The 20,313-nt window shown below is 44.9% G+C and overlaps 1 protein-coding gene across 1 annotated transcript in view; it reads right to left on the bottom strand.

Annotated features, from left to right (window-relative positions):
• The window catches only part of LOC147113721 (hexokinase-1-like), a 151,033-nt gene that overhangs the window by 117,527 nt on the left and 13,193 nt on the right, over positions 1 to 20,313 (bottom strand). The window contains exon 2 of the mRNA XM_085995041.1: positions 20,027 to 20,189. Within this exon, the coding sequence (XP_085851167.1) occupies positions 20,027 to 20,189 (163 nt within the window). The remainder of the gene's footprint in view (positions 1 to 20,026; positions 20,190 to 20,313) is intronic.

Below are 20,313 nucleotides of genomic sequence, written 5' to 3'. Positions count from 1 at the left end.
CATACACAACAGATGTGATTGCACTGGAGCGGGAACAGAGGAGATTTACGAGGATGTTGTCAAGTCTGGAGAATTTCATCTATAAAGGAAAGATTGGATAGGCTGTTTTCTTTGGAACAGAGGAGTTTCCAATCTGATCAGGTAGTGTGGGGGAGTGGCTGCCAGAGACCAGCTGCCTCTCCACAATGAGAAGGCCAAAATCAAAGTGTTGACTGGTGATCAGTCTTTCCAGAGTTTCCAGAGGAGCATTGGTAGAGGCCTACTGCAACAGCAGCACACCTACTCTCAGCCATGGCAGTGAAGAAGCTACTTAAGGAAGGGGAGAAAAAGTGGTGCCAGCCCATTTAAGTTGGATGTAGAGAAGCAGGATGTCCAATTCACAGGGATGACCTACTGGTAACTGATTTCCCTTAATATGTTCATGTGGACCAACCTATTAGTCTAATCCCATCCATCCGGTTAGGTGGAAGTCTTTGGTAATATGTTTTGATCTGTTTCAGCTGTCTTTGCCTGCCAGCAAAACACACTGGGGGAAAAATTCGTTAGCGACCATTTAACTTCAGTTGTAGCTCCCAAGAGGGAGGTGGAGCTAATTCAAGCACTCCACTTCCTTCTTAGAGCGCTAACCCCGAAAATCGGGGTGGTGAGTTCTGCAGCGCTACGTACTGGGCCACGTAGCGCTGCCGCATGGAAGGGCTCTTCCCCTCATTAAAGGGGAGGGCCCAAGCCCACAACTCTGCGGGGCCCTACCTGGACCTCCAGGGAGCGGTGTGCCGTGCCAGCAGCCCGGCACTCAAGAGGAGTGCCAGGCTGCTAGATTGTGGCACAGACCCCGCGTTCAAAGACGCAACAGGCCACGACAAGTAAGTCGGACGATTTTTTTTCCCCACCCGCCACCTCCCCTTTAGTTAACGTCCCGTGAGCCTCCCGCCGCTCCGTTCCCACCCCGAGTCACTGTCATCGCCCGGCGCAGATTCACGGGGCGCGGCCCAATTTTGCAGGTGGGGCAAAAACGGGGCACTGCGCATGGTGATGATGTCGTCATTGCCTGCGCAGGGGCACTACTGGTTACCACCGCCGCTAGACTCCCGCTGAATTTAGCAGGAGTCGTTAGCAGAGCTGCGCCCGAACGAAGCACCCATGGGGTGCTAACGAGAGGCGCAAATGCACCGAATTTCTAGCCCTCTAACCGTTAACTGAAATAATAGCTGACTTGTTTGTTTTACTGGTGCTCAGACAGGTCTGAATCTCACAGCGAGATGCACAAAAAGAACTGTTCCCCCTCACCCACCCTGCTGGTATTCTAGTCAGCTTTGAGCTTCAGCACAGTGCACAGACAGAAGAATTTCTAGACAAAAAGAGACCAAGGTCTGTAGTGTATGTGCTTTAAGTCAGAACTACTTTTTACAGCTCCTGTATAGTGTAGAACCGGCAGTGACCACACCGGTATATAAGCTGTGCACATGCCTCTGTACCCTAGTCTAGAGATACCCTCCTCCAGTAAAGGCCTGTTATTTGTTTATGTACAGCATCCGTGTAATTATTTATCCACTGAACCACGGATCTAACAGTGGCGACGAGTGTTGATGCGAATCTACCTGCAACATAATTTTTTTTTTTTAAATAGTCGAGTCCAGGAACACGGGCGTCGACCGCGAGCAACCGCCCAGCAGTCAGGCAGAGATCCAACTTCGCTGGGGAGGCTGTGGAGAGCCGGGCTTGGTTCCCCAGCCACAACGAGCAGTAAGAGACCGACGACAGGTCCAGAGCAGACCCTTCCCGAGCAGCGGCGGCTGGAGCCGACCAACAGCAGAGAAAGAGAGCTGGGCAGCGTCGACGGGGTAAGAAAGAGGGTGAAGAGAGCAGGGCGCAGCCGGGGGTTGATCACCGAGCGGCGTCGAGGAAAAATACAGCAAACCAGAGAGAGAGAGGGTAAGAAACAGCCGGGTTCTAGACCGAGCGGCGTCGACAAATATCAAGAGAAGAATGCGCAGAACACAGCCAGGGATCACGGGCTGATCAGGGTCAGGCGAAGCAAGGGGAGACGCCATTGAGAAGCAGGGAGAGCACGGGAGGCGCCATTGAGCCACGGAGAAGGAAGAGCGCGGGAGACGCCATTTTGCGAAGACGGGCGAGCGCGGGAAGGAAGGAAAGCGCGGGAGACGCCATTTTGTGCCAGCGGAGAAGAAGGGGAAGCGCGGGAGGCGCCATTGGTGATAGTTAACGCACAACCAAGGATGCCGAAGAGTGGCAGTATCTCTACGTTCGACAATGAAGTCGAAGATTGGGCGACATGTGGAACGTATTGAGGTGTACTGCAGGGCGAATGAAGTGCCAGATGCTAATAAAGCATTGGTTCTGTTAAATTCTATGGGTGCAAAAACTTATGGGTTACTGCGAAATCTAATAACACCAGAGAAGCCGGTAAAAAAGAATTTTGAAAGCATAGTAGAAATCCTACAGGACCACTTAAACCCCACACCGCTGCGGATAGCAGAACGATTTAAGTTCCATAAAAGGAACCAACACAAAGACGAAAGCAATGCCGAGTACCTAACGGAACTGCGCAAGCTATCGAAATACTGCCAGTTTGGAGCGGGACTAGCAGACACGTTAAGGGACAAGTTTGTGTGTGGGTGACAAAGTGAAGGAACCCAGAAACGGCTTCTAGCAGAAAAGGACCTTACGCTGGACAAAGCTTTCAATATGGCAGTATCACACGAAGCAGCCGCAAGGGGCGCTGCAGAGATACAACGGAGACCGCAAGAATATGGCACCAATGAAATGACCTATGGAACAGGGAAGTGCTATCGCTGCGGCAGAACAACACATGACCAGAAAGATTGTTGGTTCAAGGACCAAGTGTGCAGACAGTGTGGGAAAGCAGGACACATAGCAAGAGTCAGCAGGTCTGGAAAGAAAACCAACAGTAAGAATTCTCCACAGGAGAAGTACAAAAAGGTACACCAGGTGATGGACAGTAGTTCAGACGAACAGAAAAGTGACACAGATTCCGGAAGCAAGGAGCTGAGTTGTCTGAAACTACATAATGTAACCGAAATGGAGGATCACCAGACTATCTGGGTTACACTCAAGATAGACGGAGTCCAAGTGGAAATGGAATTGGACACAGGGTCAGCTCTAACAGTCATAAATCAAAGAGACTACAAGCGGCTATTTTCACACATACCCTTGAAAGCTACAGAGATTGTCTTGAAGACGTATACGGGGCAAAAAGTCTACCCCAAAGGAAAAATAAGGGTGAAAGTGACATATAAAGGTCAGGAAATACCTAAAATGGATATATATGTATTGCCAAATGGAGGTCCACCACTGCTAGGACATGAATGGATCCGGAAGATGCATTTAGATTGGCATTCCATACAGGCACTGAAGGTGGAGGCCAAAAAGGATGTCGACGTCACACCTGGACGACTGTCAAAAATGCTAACTGACGCAAAAGAAGTGTTCCAGGAGGGACTAGGAACACTAAAAGGAATAACAGCAACAATTAAAATAGAGGATAATGCAAGCCCAAAGTTTCTGAAGGCCAGACCAGTGCCTTATGCGATCAGACCAGCGGTTGAAGCAGAGCTGGAAGGGTTGGAACGTTCAGGAGTACTGTCCAAAGTGGACTGGAGTGAGTGGGCTACACCCATCGTTCCTGTAATGAAGAGGTCGTTGAGTAATACGCCTGGGGAACCAAAGAAGGTCCGCATCTGTGGGGATTTTAAGGTGACAGTGAACCCAGTCCTTCACACGGTGCAATATCCGCTTCCACGAATTGAGGATATTTTCGCCTCGCTATCTGGTGGTAAACGCTTCACCAAAATTGCTCCAGCCCAGGTGTACCTGCAAATGGAGGTAGAAGAAGCTTCGAAACATTACCTTACGATCAACACCCATAAAGGGCTCTATCAATACAACCGGCTGGTGTTTGGAGTAGCCTCGGCTCCGGCTATCTGGCAAAGGGCGATGGATCAGGTCCTGCAAGGGATTCCAGGGACCCAGTGTTATTTGGACGACATCTTGGTCACGGGCGAAAATGACGGTGATCACCTCGCTAATTTGGAGACAGTGCTCGCCAGATTAAAGGAATATGGGCTACGAGCTAATCGCCACAAGTGCGTGTTTTTCCAGAAACAGATCTCGTATTGCGGCCACGTCATCGATGAAGAGGGGTTACATAAGTCCCCTGACAAGATTGAGGCAGTAGTCAAGGCTCCAGCACCGGAAAATGTGTCACAACTGAGGTCGTTCCTCGGGCTGGTAAACTATTACCACAAGTTCTTACCAAATTTGTCTACAGTATTACACCCGCTGAACACCCTACTGCAAACAGGGGTACCATGGAAGTGGAATGACGAACGTAGACGAGCTTTCCAGAAGTGTAAAGAATTGATCACATCAAAAGAGGTGTTGGCCCATTTCAACCCAGCACTACCAATTCGTTTGGCATGTGATGAATCACCCTATGGTATTGGAGCGGTGCTGTCGCACAAATTCCCAGACGGGTTGGAGAGGCCAGTAGCCTTTGCGTCTCGGTCACTAACCTCAGCCGAGTGCAACTACGCCCAGATTGACAGGGAGGCCCTCAGCCTAGTATGGGGAGTAAAAAATTTCAACCATTATCTGCATGGGCAGAAGTTCACATTGCTGACTGACCACCAACCACTTGTCTCCATCTTTAATCCTAAGAAGGGCGTGCCAGTAATGACTGCACAGCGGTTACAAAGATGGTCCCTGTTTCTAGGGGCGAATCAATATGAAATAGAATATAAAGGCACAAAACAGCATGGGAACGCTGATGGGCTATCGCGCCTGCCACTGCCTACGGTGGAGGAAGCACCAGCAGTGGACCCTATCGAGATATTTTATTTGTCGATAATTGAACGATTGTCAGTAACAAACATGGATATAGAGAAGGAAACCCGCAATGATCCGACGCTGTCACGGGTATATGAATTGACGGTGAGGGGATGGCCAACACATGGCGACTCACTGTTGCCAGCATTCTCATCCAGAAGAGAACAGCTGTCAGTATGCCAGGGGACAGTGATGTGTGGATCCAGAGTGGTGATTCCACCCAAGTTAAGGGAGAGAGTGCTAAAGGAGCTACATGAAGGTCATCTGGGGGGGAGTGAAAATGAAAAGCCTTGCTAGGGCTTATGTGTGGTGGCCAGGAATCAATCAACAAATCGAAGACCTAACTAAGAGCTGCTTAGGATGCCAGAAGGTCCAAAATGCACCACCACATGCCCCTCTACACCCATGGGAGTGGCCCTCCTCTCCATGGCAACGGGTGCACATTGATTTTGCTGGTCCATTCATGAACTCAATGTTCTTAATAGCAGTGGATGCTCATTCAAAGTGGCCTGAGGTGATAAAGATGTCTTCAACCACTACAGAGAAAACAATTGCAGTCCTACGGACCATATTTGCCAGAAACAGTTTGCCAGAGCAGATCTGCTCTGATAATGGACCACTGTTTGTGTCCGACGAGTTCCAAAAATTCATGAAAAGGAATGGGGTAAGGCATTACACATCCGCCCCGTATCATCCAGCCACCAATGGATTGGCTGAGAGGTTCGTACAAACCTTTAAGAAGGCGATAAAGGCCATGTGCGACGAGGAAATTCCACTACAGCATAAGATGGACAATTTCTTATTAGCCTACCGAAACGCGACACATGCAGTTACCAACCAGACCCCGGCCATGATGTTCTTTAACTGAAGGTTGAGATCTCATCTGGACTTGCTCAGACCAAATGTGCGAAGAAATGTTGAGGACAAACAATTCCAGCACATCAACGAGAAGCCGACAAGGAGCTTCAATGTAGGGCAACCAGTCTTGGCCCGTGACTATCGAACAGAGAAGTGGCAACCCGGAACGATATGTACAAGGCAGGGGCCATTAATGTACACAGTGGATGTCGGGGAAAACTTTGTGAGATGCCACGTCGATCAGATCTTAGCGTCACAGGAAGGCGTCAACCCCATGTCTCGAGTACCTGGGGATGAACCCAACATACCGGTAACATCTACTTCAGACCCAGTAGCAGTGGAACCCGATGAACTACCCGATGAAAAGGGGTCAGAATCGCCTCTGCACCAAGAACAAGAACCTCCGGAAAGGCGCTATCCCGAAAGGGTCAGGAAGCCGCCCCAAAGACTGAATCTATAAATGGACTTTTGTTATTGAATGTACCTGTAAAAATGTAATTGTTATTTGAATATTAAGGGGGTATTATTAATCTAAAAAGGGAGGAATTGTAGTGTATGTGCTTTAAGTCAGAACTACTTTTTACAGCTCCTGTATACTGTAGTACCGGCAGTGACCACGCCGGTATATAAGCTGTGCGCATGCCTCTGTACCCCAGTCTAGAGATACCCTCCTCCAGTAAAGACCTGTTATTTGTTTATGTACAGCATCCGTGTAATTATTTATCCACTGAACCACAGATCTAACAAGGTCCATCGAGTTCGCCTTCTACCATCTTGGTAGTCACATGATACGACGATAATGGAGTTGTTGACTAATCACAGCGATCAATCTCTATCGATTAGTCTACAACAGACCCAGACACGAGGCAAGGAAAACCCCAGTGATGGAGAGCTTTGGGAACTATCGGTCCAAAGTCACCTGTTCCTCCCAAGCACACTACACTCACCACGTGACTTCTCAAATTACTCACATAGTGCATCCCAAAATGTTCTTTTTGAAAGAAACCTATCTAATTTCTACTTGAACTAATCACTACTATCTGCTTCTACCATCTCCCTAGGGAGTCCGTTCCACAGATTGGCCACTCGCTCACTGAAATAATGTTTCTGCAAATTAGTTTTGAATTTACCCTCCTTCAGGCCGTGTCCTCTGGTTCTCCTGTTCTGGAAAAGGTGAAACAGCTTGTCACAGTCGACAATTATTCAGTCCCTTTAGAATCCTCAAAACAGCAATCAGATCACCTCCCAACCTTCTCTGTTCCAGTGAGAACATGCACAGTTTATATAAATCGCTCCTCGTAATCCAATCCCTCCAACCCCTCAATCTGGTTGATCTCTTCTGTATCCTTTCAGTAGCTGCAATATCCTTTCTGTACTGTGGAGACCAGAACTGTACACAGCATTCTAAGTGTGGTCGCACCAATGATTTATAAAGTGGCAGGATTATCTCACTATTTCGGCTAATTAAGATTCCAAAATGTTTCTAAGACTGAACTCTGTTTATACATCAGTAGAACCGAGTCCCACTAAGACAATCAATGGGGGGTGATCACTGAGTCAGAGAGATGAACAAATAGAAGTCAGCTGTGACTTGTGTTAGGTGAGACTGTTGGTTAATTGAGATGAATCGGTTTCCACAATTAAGTTCCGCTTAAATGGCTTAAAAAATAAGCTGAAGGCCCTTCTTCATCCTAACCCATCTAGTGAATACCATCCTTGATGAATACCAGTTCTTTGGTAGAGATCAGCCAAAGAGAGATGGGCTTGTTGGGCCCAATGACTTTATGTTCTTATGGACTACGTCAAGCCAAGAGCCATACATCAGCGTGAAAGCTTAATGTGATAGTTCACATTGTAGGTACAGGTTGTAGCTGTCTGCAGGTCAGCCTGCAGCAGATGGCAGAGCTCTGTGACAGCATCCTTTGTGAAGTGGAGGCAAGGATGACAGGTCTCCTGTAACAGGCCCAGAGAGGAATGTACAATCACAGAATCATACATGTGACAGCACAGAAACTGGCCACTTGGCCCAGTATTTTTCTCCACGAGCCACCTAGTCTAATCCCACTCTCCTGCTCGTTCCCCATGCTCTTTAATATTTTTCTTTCTGAAGCAAGTACCTAGTTCTCTTTTAGAGAATTTATGGGCCCTGTTCCAATAACATTTTGTGCCAGCAAATTCCACACACTAACCACCCTCTGTGTAAAGAATTATTTACTAACCACTCCTGTAATTATCTTAAATTTGTGCACTCTCACTAACTACTGAAAACAATCTATTACTATTTCCTCTGTCATAATCCTTCAGAATTTTGAAGATCTCTTAACCTTTGCAGCTCTTGTGAAAAAAGCCATAACATCTGCAGTCTCTCTTAATAACTGTAACCCCCCCCCCCCTCATCATTGGTAACATCCCAGTGAATCTACATTGATCTTTTCCATTGAGTTTATTTTATTCACATAACAGGATGCCCAATACTATAGATAATATGACAACTGCAGCCTAACTAAGGTCTTGTACAAGTTCAAAATTACTTCCTTGCTTTTGTATTGTATCTCCTGATATAAAACCAACAATTCTGTTATGGCCCTATCTACTTGCACTGCCACCTTTACCTGTGCATCTACACACCAAGGTCCCTCTGCTCCTCTACTCCACTTAAAATCTTACTGTTTAAAATCTTACTGTTTAAGGTGTATTTCCTTTCCCTATTCTTACTTCCAAAATGTATTACTTCAGATTTTTCTATACTGCACTGTAACTGTCACCTATCTGTCCATCCTGCTAGCCTACAATTTGCCACACACCCAATTTAGTGTCTTTAGAAAATTCCTTGGTCCCTCAATTCCTGGATCCACTATATATAGCAGGCACGTTCATGCTAACGCGATGTGGTTGCTATATGTGGCAGATGGTAAATCCATCAGAGTCCCTAATAACGTCATTGAACAGGGGAAAGCTCTTCGAACTGCCCTGGTCAATTTCAAAGTTCCCGAACTGCTGCCACCGCATCTGTGAATGTCTATCAGAAATGAACATTTAGTAAGGGGGTGATTTCAATATATTAAAACAGTGCTGCAGAGCGAATGGCAGTGAGCGGGGTGGGGTGGGGTGGGGACAGACGGAAGGTGACCCCAAACAGCTGCTTGAACTGCCCGAAATAGCTGGCCGTTTAATATGGTTTAAATGGCGCCTTTGTGATTGATGCCTATGATAATGGAAATGGTCAGCACTATATGCCCGATGTAGGCAGTTGTCCAGGATTACCGAGGTAAGTGGTGGGGACTGTATATAGTAATAACAGAGCCAACATACACCATGATGAAACCCCACTCGCCACATCTTTTCAGTCCAAGAAACTTCCGTTAACCTCTCACCCATTGCATTCTGCCTCCCAAACAACTCTATTCATATGGACACATTCTCTTTATTTCCCTGTGCCATTATCTTTCGCATTAGTCTCTTATGTGGAACATTATCAAATGCTTTTCAAAATGTATAGAAACCATATTGACTGTACTTCCTCTACTTATCTTCCTTTTCAAAGAATTCTATAATATGGAAAGAAACTTGCAGTGGGAGGGGGAGGATCCAGTTGTCGTGGTCCATGTTGGTACAAACGACGTAGATAGGACAAGGAAGACGGTTCTGTTAAAGGAGTATGAGCAGTTAGGGGTCAAATTAAAAAACAGAACCTCAAGGGTAATAATCTCTGGGTTATTACCTGAGCCACGAGCGAATTTGGCTAGGATAAATAAAATTAAAGAGTTAAATGCGTGGCTCAAAGACTGGTGTGGGAGAAATGGGTTTTGCTTCTTGGGACACTGGCACCAGTACTGGGACAGGAGGGAGCTGTTCTGTTGGGACGGACTCCACTTGGCCAGTGCTGGGACTAGAGTCCTGGCGAATCATATAACTAGGGCTGTAGAGAGGGCTTTAAACTAATTAGTGGGGGGGAGGTTTCTAGAGAGCAAATAATAGAAATGACAACAGAGAAGGTCATAGACTTAGGTAGCAGTGGGGGAATTAAAAAACAGAATGTGTCAGGAAGGGACAGAAGGTATGGAGTAAAAAGTAAAGTACTAAAAAGGGAAAAAACAGGAACTAAGTGTTACAAAACATATTTGAAAGTTCTTTATCTGAATGCACATAGCATTCGTAACAAAATGAATGAGTTAACGGCACAAATAATGACATATGGGTATGATCTTGTGGCCATTACAGAAACATGGCTGCAGGGTGACCATGACTGGGAATTAAACATACCAGGTTATTTAACAATCAGGAAGGACAGGCAGGAAGGGAGAGGAGGTGGGGTGGCTATGTTAATAAAGGAAGGAATCACTATAATACAGAGAAATGATATTGGGTCAAAGGAGCAGGATAGTGAAACAGTTTGGGTGGAGGTAAGGAATAATAAGGGGAAAAAAACACTAGTGGGTGTAGTCTATAGGCCTCCGAACAGTTGCAACTCTGTTGGACGGAGTATTAATCAGGAAATAGTTGAGGCTTGTAATAAGGGAACAGCTATAATTATGGGGGATTTTAATTATCATATTAACTGGACAAATCAAATTGGGCAGAGCAGCCTTGAGGAAGAGTTCATTGAGTGTATTAGGGATGGGTTTCTTGAGCAGTATGTAACTGAACCGACCAGGGGGCAAGCAACCTTAGATTTGGTCCTGTGTAATGAGACAGGATTAATTAAAAATGTCCTAGTAAAGGATCCCCTTGGAATGAGTGACCATAACATGGTTGAGTTCCATATTCAATTAGAGGGTGAGAAGGTTGGATCTCAAACAAGCGTGCTGAGCTTGAATAAAGGAGACTATGAAGGTATGAGAGCGGAATTAATTTGAGTGGACTGGGAAAATAGATTAAAGGGTAAGACGGTACATGACCAGTGGTGTACATTTAAGGAGTTATTTTACAACTTCCAAAAAAAATATATTCCACTGAGGAAAAAAGGGTGTAAAAGAAAAGATAGCCATCCGTGGCTAAGTAAAGTAATTAAGGATAGTATCCGACTAAAAACAAGGGCATATAAGGTAGCCAAATCTAGTGGGAGGATGGAAGATTGGGAAGTCTTTAAAAGACAGCAAAAAATAACAAAAAGATTGATTAAGGGAAGATAGATTATGAAAGTAAATTAGCAAAAAATATAAAAACAGACAGTAAAAGTTTCTATAGTTATATAAAAAGAAAAAGGGTGGCTAAAGTAAATGTTGGTCCCTTAGAGGATGAGACCGGGAAATTAATGGTGGGAAACATGGAGATGGCAAAAACACTGAACAATTATTTTGTATCAGTCTTTACAGTAGAGGACACTAAGAATATCCCAACACTGGACAAACAGGGGGCTCTAGGGGGGGGAGGAACTAAATACAATTAAAATCACTAAGGAAGTGGTACTTGGTAAAATAATGGGACTCAAGGCGGATAAATCCCCTGGACCTGATGGCTTGCATCCCAGGGTCTTGAGGGAAGTAGCGGTAGGGATTGTGGATGCATTGGTAATAATTTTCCAAAACTCACTGGACTCAGCAAAGGTCCCGGCAGATTGGAAAACTGCTAATGTAACACCCTTATTTAAAAAGGGTAGTAGGCAGAAGGCTGGAAACTATAGACCTGTGAGCCTAACATCTGTGGTTGGGAAAATGTTAGAGTCCATTATTAAGGAGACAGTAACGGGACATTTGGATAAACATAATTTAATAGGGCAAACTCAGCATGGTTTCATGAAGGGGAAGTCATGTTTAACAAATTTGCTTGAGTTTTTTGAGGAAGTGACATACAGGGTGGATAAAGGGGAACCAGTGGACGTAGTGTATTTAGACTTCCAAAAGGCATTTGACAAGGTGCCACACAAAAGATTATTGCTCAAGATAAAAAATCACGGGATTGGGGGTAATATTCTGGCGTGGGTGGAGGATTGGCTCCCTAACAGAAAGCAGAGAGTTGGGATAAATGGTTTGTTCTCAGATTGGCAACCAGTAACTAGTGGTGTTCCGCAGGGGTCAGTGCTGGGTCCCCAACTCTTTACAATCTATATTAACGATTTGGAGGAGGGGACCGAGTGTAACATATCAAAGTTTGCAGATGATACAAAGATGGGACGGAAAGTAGTGAGTGAGGAGGACATAAAAAACCTGCAAAGGGACATAGACAGGCTAAGTAAGTGGGCAGAGATTTGGCAGATGGAATACAATACTGGAAAGTGTGAGGTTATGCACTTTGGCAGGAAAAATCATAGAGCAAGTTATTATCTTAATGGCAAGAAACTGGAAAGTACTGTAGTACAAAGGGATCTGGGGGTCCTGGTGCACGAAACTCAAAAAGTTAGTATGCAGGTGCAGCAAGTGATTAAGAAGGCCAATGGAATGTTGGCTTTTATTGCTAGGGGGTTGGAATATAAAAACAGGGAGGTATTGCTGCAGTTGTACAAGGTATTGGTGAGGCCGCACCTGGAATACTGCATACAGTTTTGGTGTCCATACTTAAGAAAAGACATACTTGCTCTCGAGTCAGTACAAAGAAGGTTCACTCGGTTAATCCCGGGGATGAGGGGGTGGTCATATGAGGAGAGGTTGAGTAGATTGGGACTCTACTCATTGGAGTTCAGAAGAATGAGAGGCGATCTTATTGAAACATATAAGATTGTGAAGGGGCTTGATCGGGTGGATGCGGTGAGGATGTTCCCAATGATGGGTGAAACTAGAACTAGGGGGCATAATCTTAAAATAAGGGGCTGCTCATTCAAAACTGAGATGAGGAGAAACTTCTTCACTCAGAGGGTGGTAGGTTTGTGGAATTTGCTGCCCCAGAAAGCTGTGGAAGCTACATCATTAAATAAATTTAAAACAGAAATGGATAGTTTCCTAGAAGTAAAGGGAATTAAGGGTTACGGGGAGCGGGCAGGAAATTGGACATGAGTCTGGGTTCGGAATGGTCATGGCCCTGTGGGTAGTGGAGTGGGCCCAGGGGCCGTGTAGCCTTGTTCTGCTCCTACTGTGTTCTAATTCTGTTAGATTTCAGGAGATGGTTTTATTCCTGTTCCGGGCTGGGGTGGAGATCGCCTTTACAGAAGGTAAGTACTGTAGAAAATATAGGGACAGAGTGATCTCCTGGAAGAATTTCGATCGCCTAGATGGGTCGGAGAGGAATTTCCCAGATTTTTTTCTCCCAAATTGGCCATTGGGTCTTTATCTGGTTTTTCGCCTCTCCCGGGAGATCACATGGGTTCGGGTGGATGCAGAGTGATAGAAGATTTGAGGTTAGGATCAGATCAGCCATGATCTTATTGAATGGTGGAGCAGGCTCGAGGGGCCGATTGGCCTACTCCTGCTCCTATTTCTTATGTTCTTATGTTCTATAAGGATTCAACGAGCCAGAGGTGAGATGAGAAGAATTTTTTTTATTATGATCTAGAATGCCCTGCCTGAAAGTGTGGTGGAAGTAGATTCAATAATAACTTTCAAAAGGGAATTGGATACATACTTAAAGGGGAGAAAATTGCAGGGCTTATGGGAAAGAGCAGGGGTAAGACTAACTGGATAGCTCTTTCACAGGCACAGCGAGCCAAATGGCCTCCTTCTGTGCCATATTATTCTACGATTCTAAGGTTGTTGAAGTATATTTTACCTTTTCAAAATCCATGCTGACTGGTCAATGATTAACTCAGCTATGCTCAGTTATAACCTTAATAGAGTGGGAATGGGTGAACAACATCACTCGCTATTACAGCTATCTCAGCCTTGTTTGCCCAAGCACAACATGGATGTGATTACAAAGCTAATAGGCTAAACATAGCTTGTTACTCTTATAGGGTAGAGTTAGACAAGCAACATCAGTCAATCTTCATCAAATTGGTCAGATGAGCACTTCAAACAACACATTGCCAGCCTGCTGTACAATTCTGACTGTATCGGGCTACAGTGATTCTGTATTTCTCTGTTCTCTGTATAACGGTGTGATCAGTAAAGATGGCGCTTTAAAATGTAAATATCCCAGGTTACTGAAGACAAGAATCAAATTGATTAAAAAAAACTAAGGGATACCTGCATAGGTGTTGCAATAAAATGAGAAACATTCATTGATTATGATGTAGATTCGGCACCCTCTGAAGAAGCCACAGACCCAGTTCACCAGATTTTTCATAAAAGCCACTTTGTCTTGTGGATAGACACAATAATTGTCTTACATTCACCAGGGACTACACTGGTTGGCAGAGACTGCTGAAACTTAAGGGTAAACTTTATAAAACCACACTCTCAGCATGGGCCCCACCTGCTGAAAGTGCCTATCAGGGATTCAGCAGAGCCATAAAAGTGTGTGTCAGGCCCAATTTTGAAACAAATTCTGCCTATTCACCACCGGTTTGAGAATCATGTCGTTTGCACATGATCTCAAACTTCCAACTGTGGCAGAATTAAAAAGGTGATTTATTCCTACTAATACAAAGGATGGACATGACCCGAAACGTCAACTCAAATTTCTCTCCACGGATGTTGCCTGACCTGCTGAGTTTTTCCAGCATTTTCTGTTGTTATTTCGGATTTCCAACATCTGCAGTATTTTGCTATCGTCATGATTCCTTATTCTTCTGATTGCAGGTTTATCCTGATCTCCTAATGCGCTCACATATTTTGGATGGTGTTAGAAACATAGGAAGAGGTGCAGGCCATTCAGCCCCTCGAGCCTGTTCTGCCATTCAATTACATCATAGCTGATCTGCATCTCAACTTCATTTACCCGCTTTGGTTCTGTACCTCTTAATACCCTTACCTAACAAAAATCTATCTTACATAGAATTAACAGCACAGAAACAGGCCATTTGGCTCAATCAGTCTATGCTGATGTTTATGCTCCACACGAGCCTCCTCCCAGTCTATTTACTTCATCTCACCCTATCAGCAGATCCTTCCATTCCTTTCGTACTTATCTGGTTTCCCCTTAAATACATTGACGCTATTCGCCTCAACCACTCCCTGTGGTAGCGAGTTCCACATTCTCACCACTCTTGAGTAATGAAGTTTCTCCTGAATTACTTACTGGATTTATTAGTGACTATCTTATATTTATGGCCCCTAGTTTTGGACTTCCCACAAGTAGAAACATCTTCTCTATGTTTACCCTTCATAATTTTAAAGATATCTATCAGGTCACCTCTCAGTCTGCTATTTTCTACAGAAAAGAGCCTCAGCCTGTTCAGTCTTTCCTGATTGCTGTACCCTCTATATTTTCTCCATTGCTTCGATATCCTTTTTGTAATATCTCAGGGAAACTAGGGCTGGTGAATAATTGTCAGCCTTGCCAGCGATACCCACATTTAGAGAATGATTTTTTTAAAATTCAGTACCGTTTGTTGGTATCCTTTTGGTCAGTACATAAAAAATGAGTGAGCGTACACATACTTCCTTTTGGCCAGAACATTATATATGGGTTCTGTGGTTAGGGTTCTCAAAAATAGTTGGCACATGCAGATTTAAAACTATTCTGCTTAAGATTTACCCATGTTAGATGAGCATTTATTCTGTGTCTTTTCAAACTTGCCAATAAAGTTCTCTAAACTGTCATACAGAACCATTACACTGCAACCTCCCCTCCCCTAGAAAACCACAAGAGTGTAAGTGTGTTTGCCTCAGTCCCCTCCTGTTATGTTGTATTTGTTATTCTATTCTTCCGGCTTTTCACTTTTTGCAGGCACTCTCTTGTGCCCTCTTTCTTGTGCACACTTTCGTTTGCTAATTCAATGAGCTCACTCTCATGCTGTCTCGCTCCTCCCCCTTTGCAGGATTCGGTGCATGCATGTCTCCTCTTCATGCTCGCCCTCCCCATTTTGTAACCTACATGCTCCACCCGTTCACGTGTTTTCTCTCATTCACTCACCCTCATCCATCTCTCTTGCCCTCTCTTTTACATACATGTTCTGTACTTCTCCCCTTGTGTGCACACTGTGTTGCACCCGGTTCCATTCTCTTTTGCTCACGCATGCATAGATTGATCTCAGTTTTGAAATTTTCAATTGACCCCCAGCCTCGACAGAGTTCCAGATTTCACTACCCTTTGTATGAAGAAGTGCTTCCTGACCAATGTTCCCTGTAAGCTGCATGGTCACACTGCACTCCCGGGGTCCCGCGCAGCCGGCTTTTAAATAGAAAAACCGCGCATGCGCGGTGTCAGCTGTGGCTCAGTGAGTCAGAAGATTGTGGGTTCAAGTCCCACTCCAGGGACTTGAGTACATAAATCTAGGCTGATACTCCAGTGCCGTGCTGAGGGAGTGCTGCACTGTCGGGGGTGCCGTCTTTCGGATTAGACGTTAAACTGAGGCCCTGCCTGCTCCTTCAGGTGGACGTAAAAGATCCCATGACACTATTTCAAAGAAGAGCAGGGGAGTTAACCCGGTGTCAAAAACAGATTATCTGCTCATTATCACATTGCTGTTTTGTGGGAGCTTGCTATGCGCAAATTGGCTGCTACGTTTCCTACATTACAACAGTGACTACACTTCAAAAGTACTTAATTGGCTGTAAAGCGCTTTGAGATGTTGTGAAAGGTGCTATATAAATGCAAGTCTTTCTTTCTTTCTTTTCATCAAAGTCACTGATATAGCAATAATCTGAGGCCCCAGTACAGATCCCTTGGGGACACTACTAGTCACATCCTGCCAATTTGGAGTACATACCCATCATCCCTAATTTCTGTCTCCTACATTTCAGTTTGTCCTGTCATACAGCCAAACATCGTGCTTAGCATTCCTCTAAAGAAACCAATTAGATCCAATTTGGAATTACCACAGTGACCTAGTGGGGTAAAGGCACCACCTAGTGTAGTGCTGAGCTATACAGACAAGATCCCAAGATTGATTTCTAGCCTGTGCTGAGTTAACTGATCTTAACAGGCTTCAGCTACCCTTTGTTGGGGAGCAGGGGCCAAAACTCAGCCTTCACTCTTGCTCTATGTACACACTACCCACTTACCTCCCCTCCCGATGACAAACGCATGTATATGGATATTGAGTGAAGATAAGATTGGGATTGGTTATGATGCCATCCATGACTGAACAGCCAGTCAACATTTGCTATCCATGTTCATACATGAAGAATTGGTCAAAGTACTGTAGGTTTGCTGAGACCCCAGCATAAGTCAGCAACTTCAAAAAAGGAGGGAAGAAAATTGGTGAGGTTAGGAGCAAGACCACTTCAATGCAAACCTAGTTGTGGTCAGAAGAGCCACAGAAGTGCTTTGATGCTTTCAGATGAAAAGGTAATTTAAGTGAAGTTAATCTGGGTAAGTATGGCATCTAGTTGGACAGTGAATTAGCTGGGTAAAGTCATGGCAACTACAAAGTAGAATGCAGCACAAGAACTTTGCTAATCCTCATGGGAGAATGCCCTGCTCTTCTTTAAAATAGTGTCATGAGATTGTTTACGTCCACCTGAGAGGGCAGGCAGGGCCCATCTCTTCCGAAAGGTTGCACCTCTGACAGTGCAGCACTGCCTCAGTAGAGCATTGAAGTGCCAGCCTAAATTACACGCTAAAGTCTCTGAAGTGGAACTTGAACCCACAACCTTTTGACTCAGAGGTGAGAGTGCTACCACTGAGCCAAGGCTGACACTTAGGTTGCAAAATGATTGGGTTTGGTCACTGCTATGCCACAAGTAGGCAAAACTGGAATCATCAACAGATGATGATAAGATTGTTGACAATACTCTCCTCTTCTTGGACTTCTGCCGACAGACTTTGGGGTATTAGATTCTATGTTTTACATCAGATTGCCAACCCATGTCTGGAATGTAGGTCAACTCTACCACCATCGGTGCCATGTTACAGCTGAAGGAGGGTGTATCCATTCCTGGCTACACAGCAAGCGCTGACAGTTCAGCCTAAATTCCACAAATGGTTCAGTTATGTAATGTTAATCTCAGCAAAGCACTACTGCATCAGTGTGACCATTCTCTTTGTTACACCAGCCAACCCTGTAGTCTCTCCAACAATGATATATTTTTAATGTAATGTGGGCTTGTATTAGTTCTCACTGGGCATTAAGTTGAGAAAGCTGCCCTCAACATTAAGGCAGCATTCGACTATGTTTGGCACTAAGGAGCCTTAGCAAAACTGAGATGAATGGGAGTTAAAGGGAAAACCCTCCAGTGGCTGCAGTAACGGAAGATGGTTGTGATTTCAGAGGCCAGTCATCACCACCCCAGGACGCAAGTGCAGGAGTTCCTCTGGGAAGCATTCAACCAGCTTCAGCTGCTTCATTACTGACTTTCCCTCCGTCATACGATCAGCCGATGATTTCACAGTGTTCAACTCTATTCACAACTCCTCTGATAATGACACAGCCTGTGCCAGTGTACAGCTGGACCTGGGTACTCTACAATGAGTATCTCACCTCCTGACCTCTCAAAGCCTCTCCACCATCTACAAGTCTCAAGTTAGAAATGTGATGGAATACCCAGCACTTGTCTAGATGGGGGCAGCTGTATCAACACTCAACACTCAAGAAGCTCAACACCATCGAGGACTGATCAGCTCTCTTGATCGGTGCCCCTGTCACTGGAGTCAAATATCCACCCTCTCCATCATCAGCACACTGTGGCTGCTGTATGTACAATTTACAGGATGCACTGCAACAACTCCTCCCCCCACTCCATGTGAGCTCTACCATCAAGAAAAATAAGATCATTACCTCCAAATCACACGCCATCCTGACTTGGACATATATCGCCATTCCTTCATTGTCGCCGAGTCAGAATCCTGGCTCTCCCTACCCAACACCATTGTGGGAGCACCTTCATCACAGAGACTCTGCCCATGCTCAGTAGGCTGCTAAAATGCCGCCTGTTATAGAAACCACCCAATTTTCACTTCCACAATGGAAACAAAATTGGGTTGTTTCTATAACAAAGCAGCTGATCCACAACTCTAGTCTTACACCCAGGTGGAAAGTTGAAAACATACCCGAGTCTTTTATTATTTTATGTTGTAATTAGAATGAAATCTGCTGTAGTGATCTTCTGCTACTTTTTAATTTTTACTTTTAAATAAACCTGATTCATCGATTAAACCCTAGGCCACAGAGTGATTACCCTAGCACCATCAAAGAGAGAGTTTGTGACATTCTCGTAAGCAAATTACATTAATAAGGGTGTTCTCCTTGACCTGCGTATCACTACTATGCCAGATATTTTGAGTATAGGTAGTGAGCGTTCACTTGTGGGCGTGGTCCTTGGTACTGAGTTCGAGAGTAATATAGCCTTAAAATCATAACTACAATAGGATAGTTGTCCTAATGCCCTTATGCTCATAAAATGAACGCAACGCTGGCACACTGACAGAACTTACTGGCTGGATGAATTCAGTATAGAGCAGGGATTCTCAACCTGTGTGCTTCTGGGGCCCCTCCCGTGTTATAAAAGTTGCACGGACCCCCTGTAACACAACACAAGTATTTTTTCTGTATAAGTGAGTGCAAGGTCTTTAATTATGTACTAAAAGGTGAAATAATCACGGGAGAGATTGAATCAACTAAGGCATAGAGATTACACAAATGGGGTATTTTCCTGAAATGCAAGTACACAACCCACTGAAAATTTACCAGTGAGCTGTTGAGCCAAGCAGGAAACAAGCTCAAGCAGAAACTAATCCCCTGTTGCTGGTTCCTAGTTCACCAAATTACATAACAGCTGGACGGTGGGGGTGGGGATGAGGAGGATTTTTTTTTCAAATACACATCTGCAATATTTAACTAAGAAAAATGATCATGGGTCAGCATTATTTATGACCTTGAATTTCTAGTGGGTAGCACTGCACCTTCAGCAAAGCCCCTGTGGGGAAATAGACAATAATGGATTGTAACTAAAATAATTCAATAACTAAGCTTTAAAGAGAATGATGTTACTGTACATTTCGTATTCCTGTAATCAGGAGATTACTGAAGCTCGGAGCTTAATAACAGTAGTCAGGCTGCCGGGCAGAGGGGGTAACCTGAATAGTTAAAGCTACCCATGTTACTGGCCAGGGCTGCGTGCTGATAAACACTCGGGTTGTTGAGGTACTTACTGACATGCCTTTGACTGTCGAATAACCTCCTCAGGCAACACTTGCACTCCCACTGCACACTGAACCTTCGCCTCGATGACCCTGACTCCAGGCAAGCAGCTGCACTGTAACCTAACCTTGATGGCAACGGTGTGATTGGCAGGCCTCTCCAGCCACTGACGTGCCTGCGCCTCACGCCGTTGTCTGGGGGACCTTCTTGCAGACCCCCGTTGAGAACCCCTGATAGAGAATATCTCACCTGTTCCATCAGGAGTTGACCTAACAAAGGTGGGCAACATTTTGACTGTTGCTGTCGGATTAGTGTCCCTTCCTAGTCCTTTTTCCATCTCAGTCCTGAACCGCGCCATAACATCAAGCAGTGTTTCATCTGAGAGGCGTGTTGCATATAGGTATTTGTCAATCTGTTGAAAAGAAAAATGACATTTTCTATCAAGAGTTATTTTATAGCTGTGAACACTGATTGAACTAGAGGAATTAAAACAAGATTGTGTGCTAGTCAAGTGGCCTAGCCTGCTGCTGAACCAT

This window comes from Somniosus microcephalus, chromosome 8, assembly GCF_052327205.1.
Source record: "Somniosus microcephalus isolate GS21.2 chromosome 8, FLI_Smic_1.0, whole genome shotgun sequence".
In the NCBI taxonomy this organism is placed as follows: domain Eukaryota; kingdom Metazoa; phylum Chordata; class Chondrichthyes; order Squaliformes; family Somniosidae; genus Somniosus; species Somniosus microcephalus.
The sequence above is the reverse complement of the archived record's forward strand: the minus strand, read 5'-3'. Positions and strand labels throughout refer to the sequence as shown.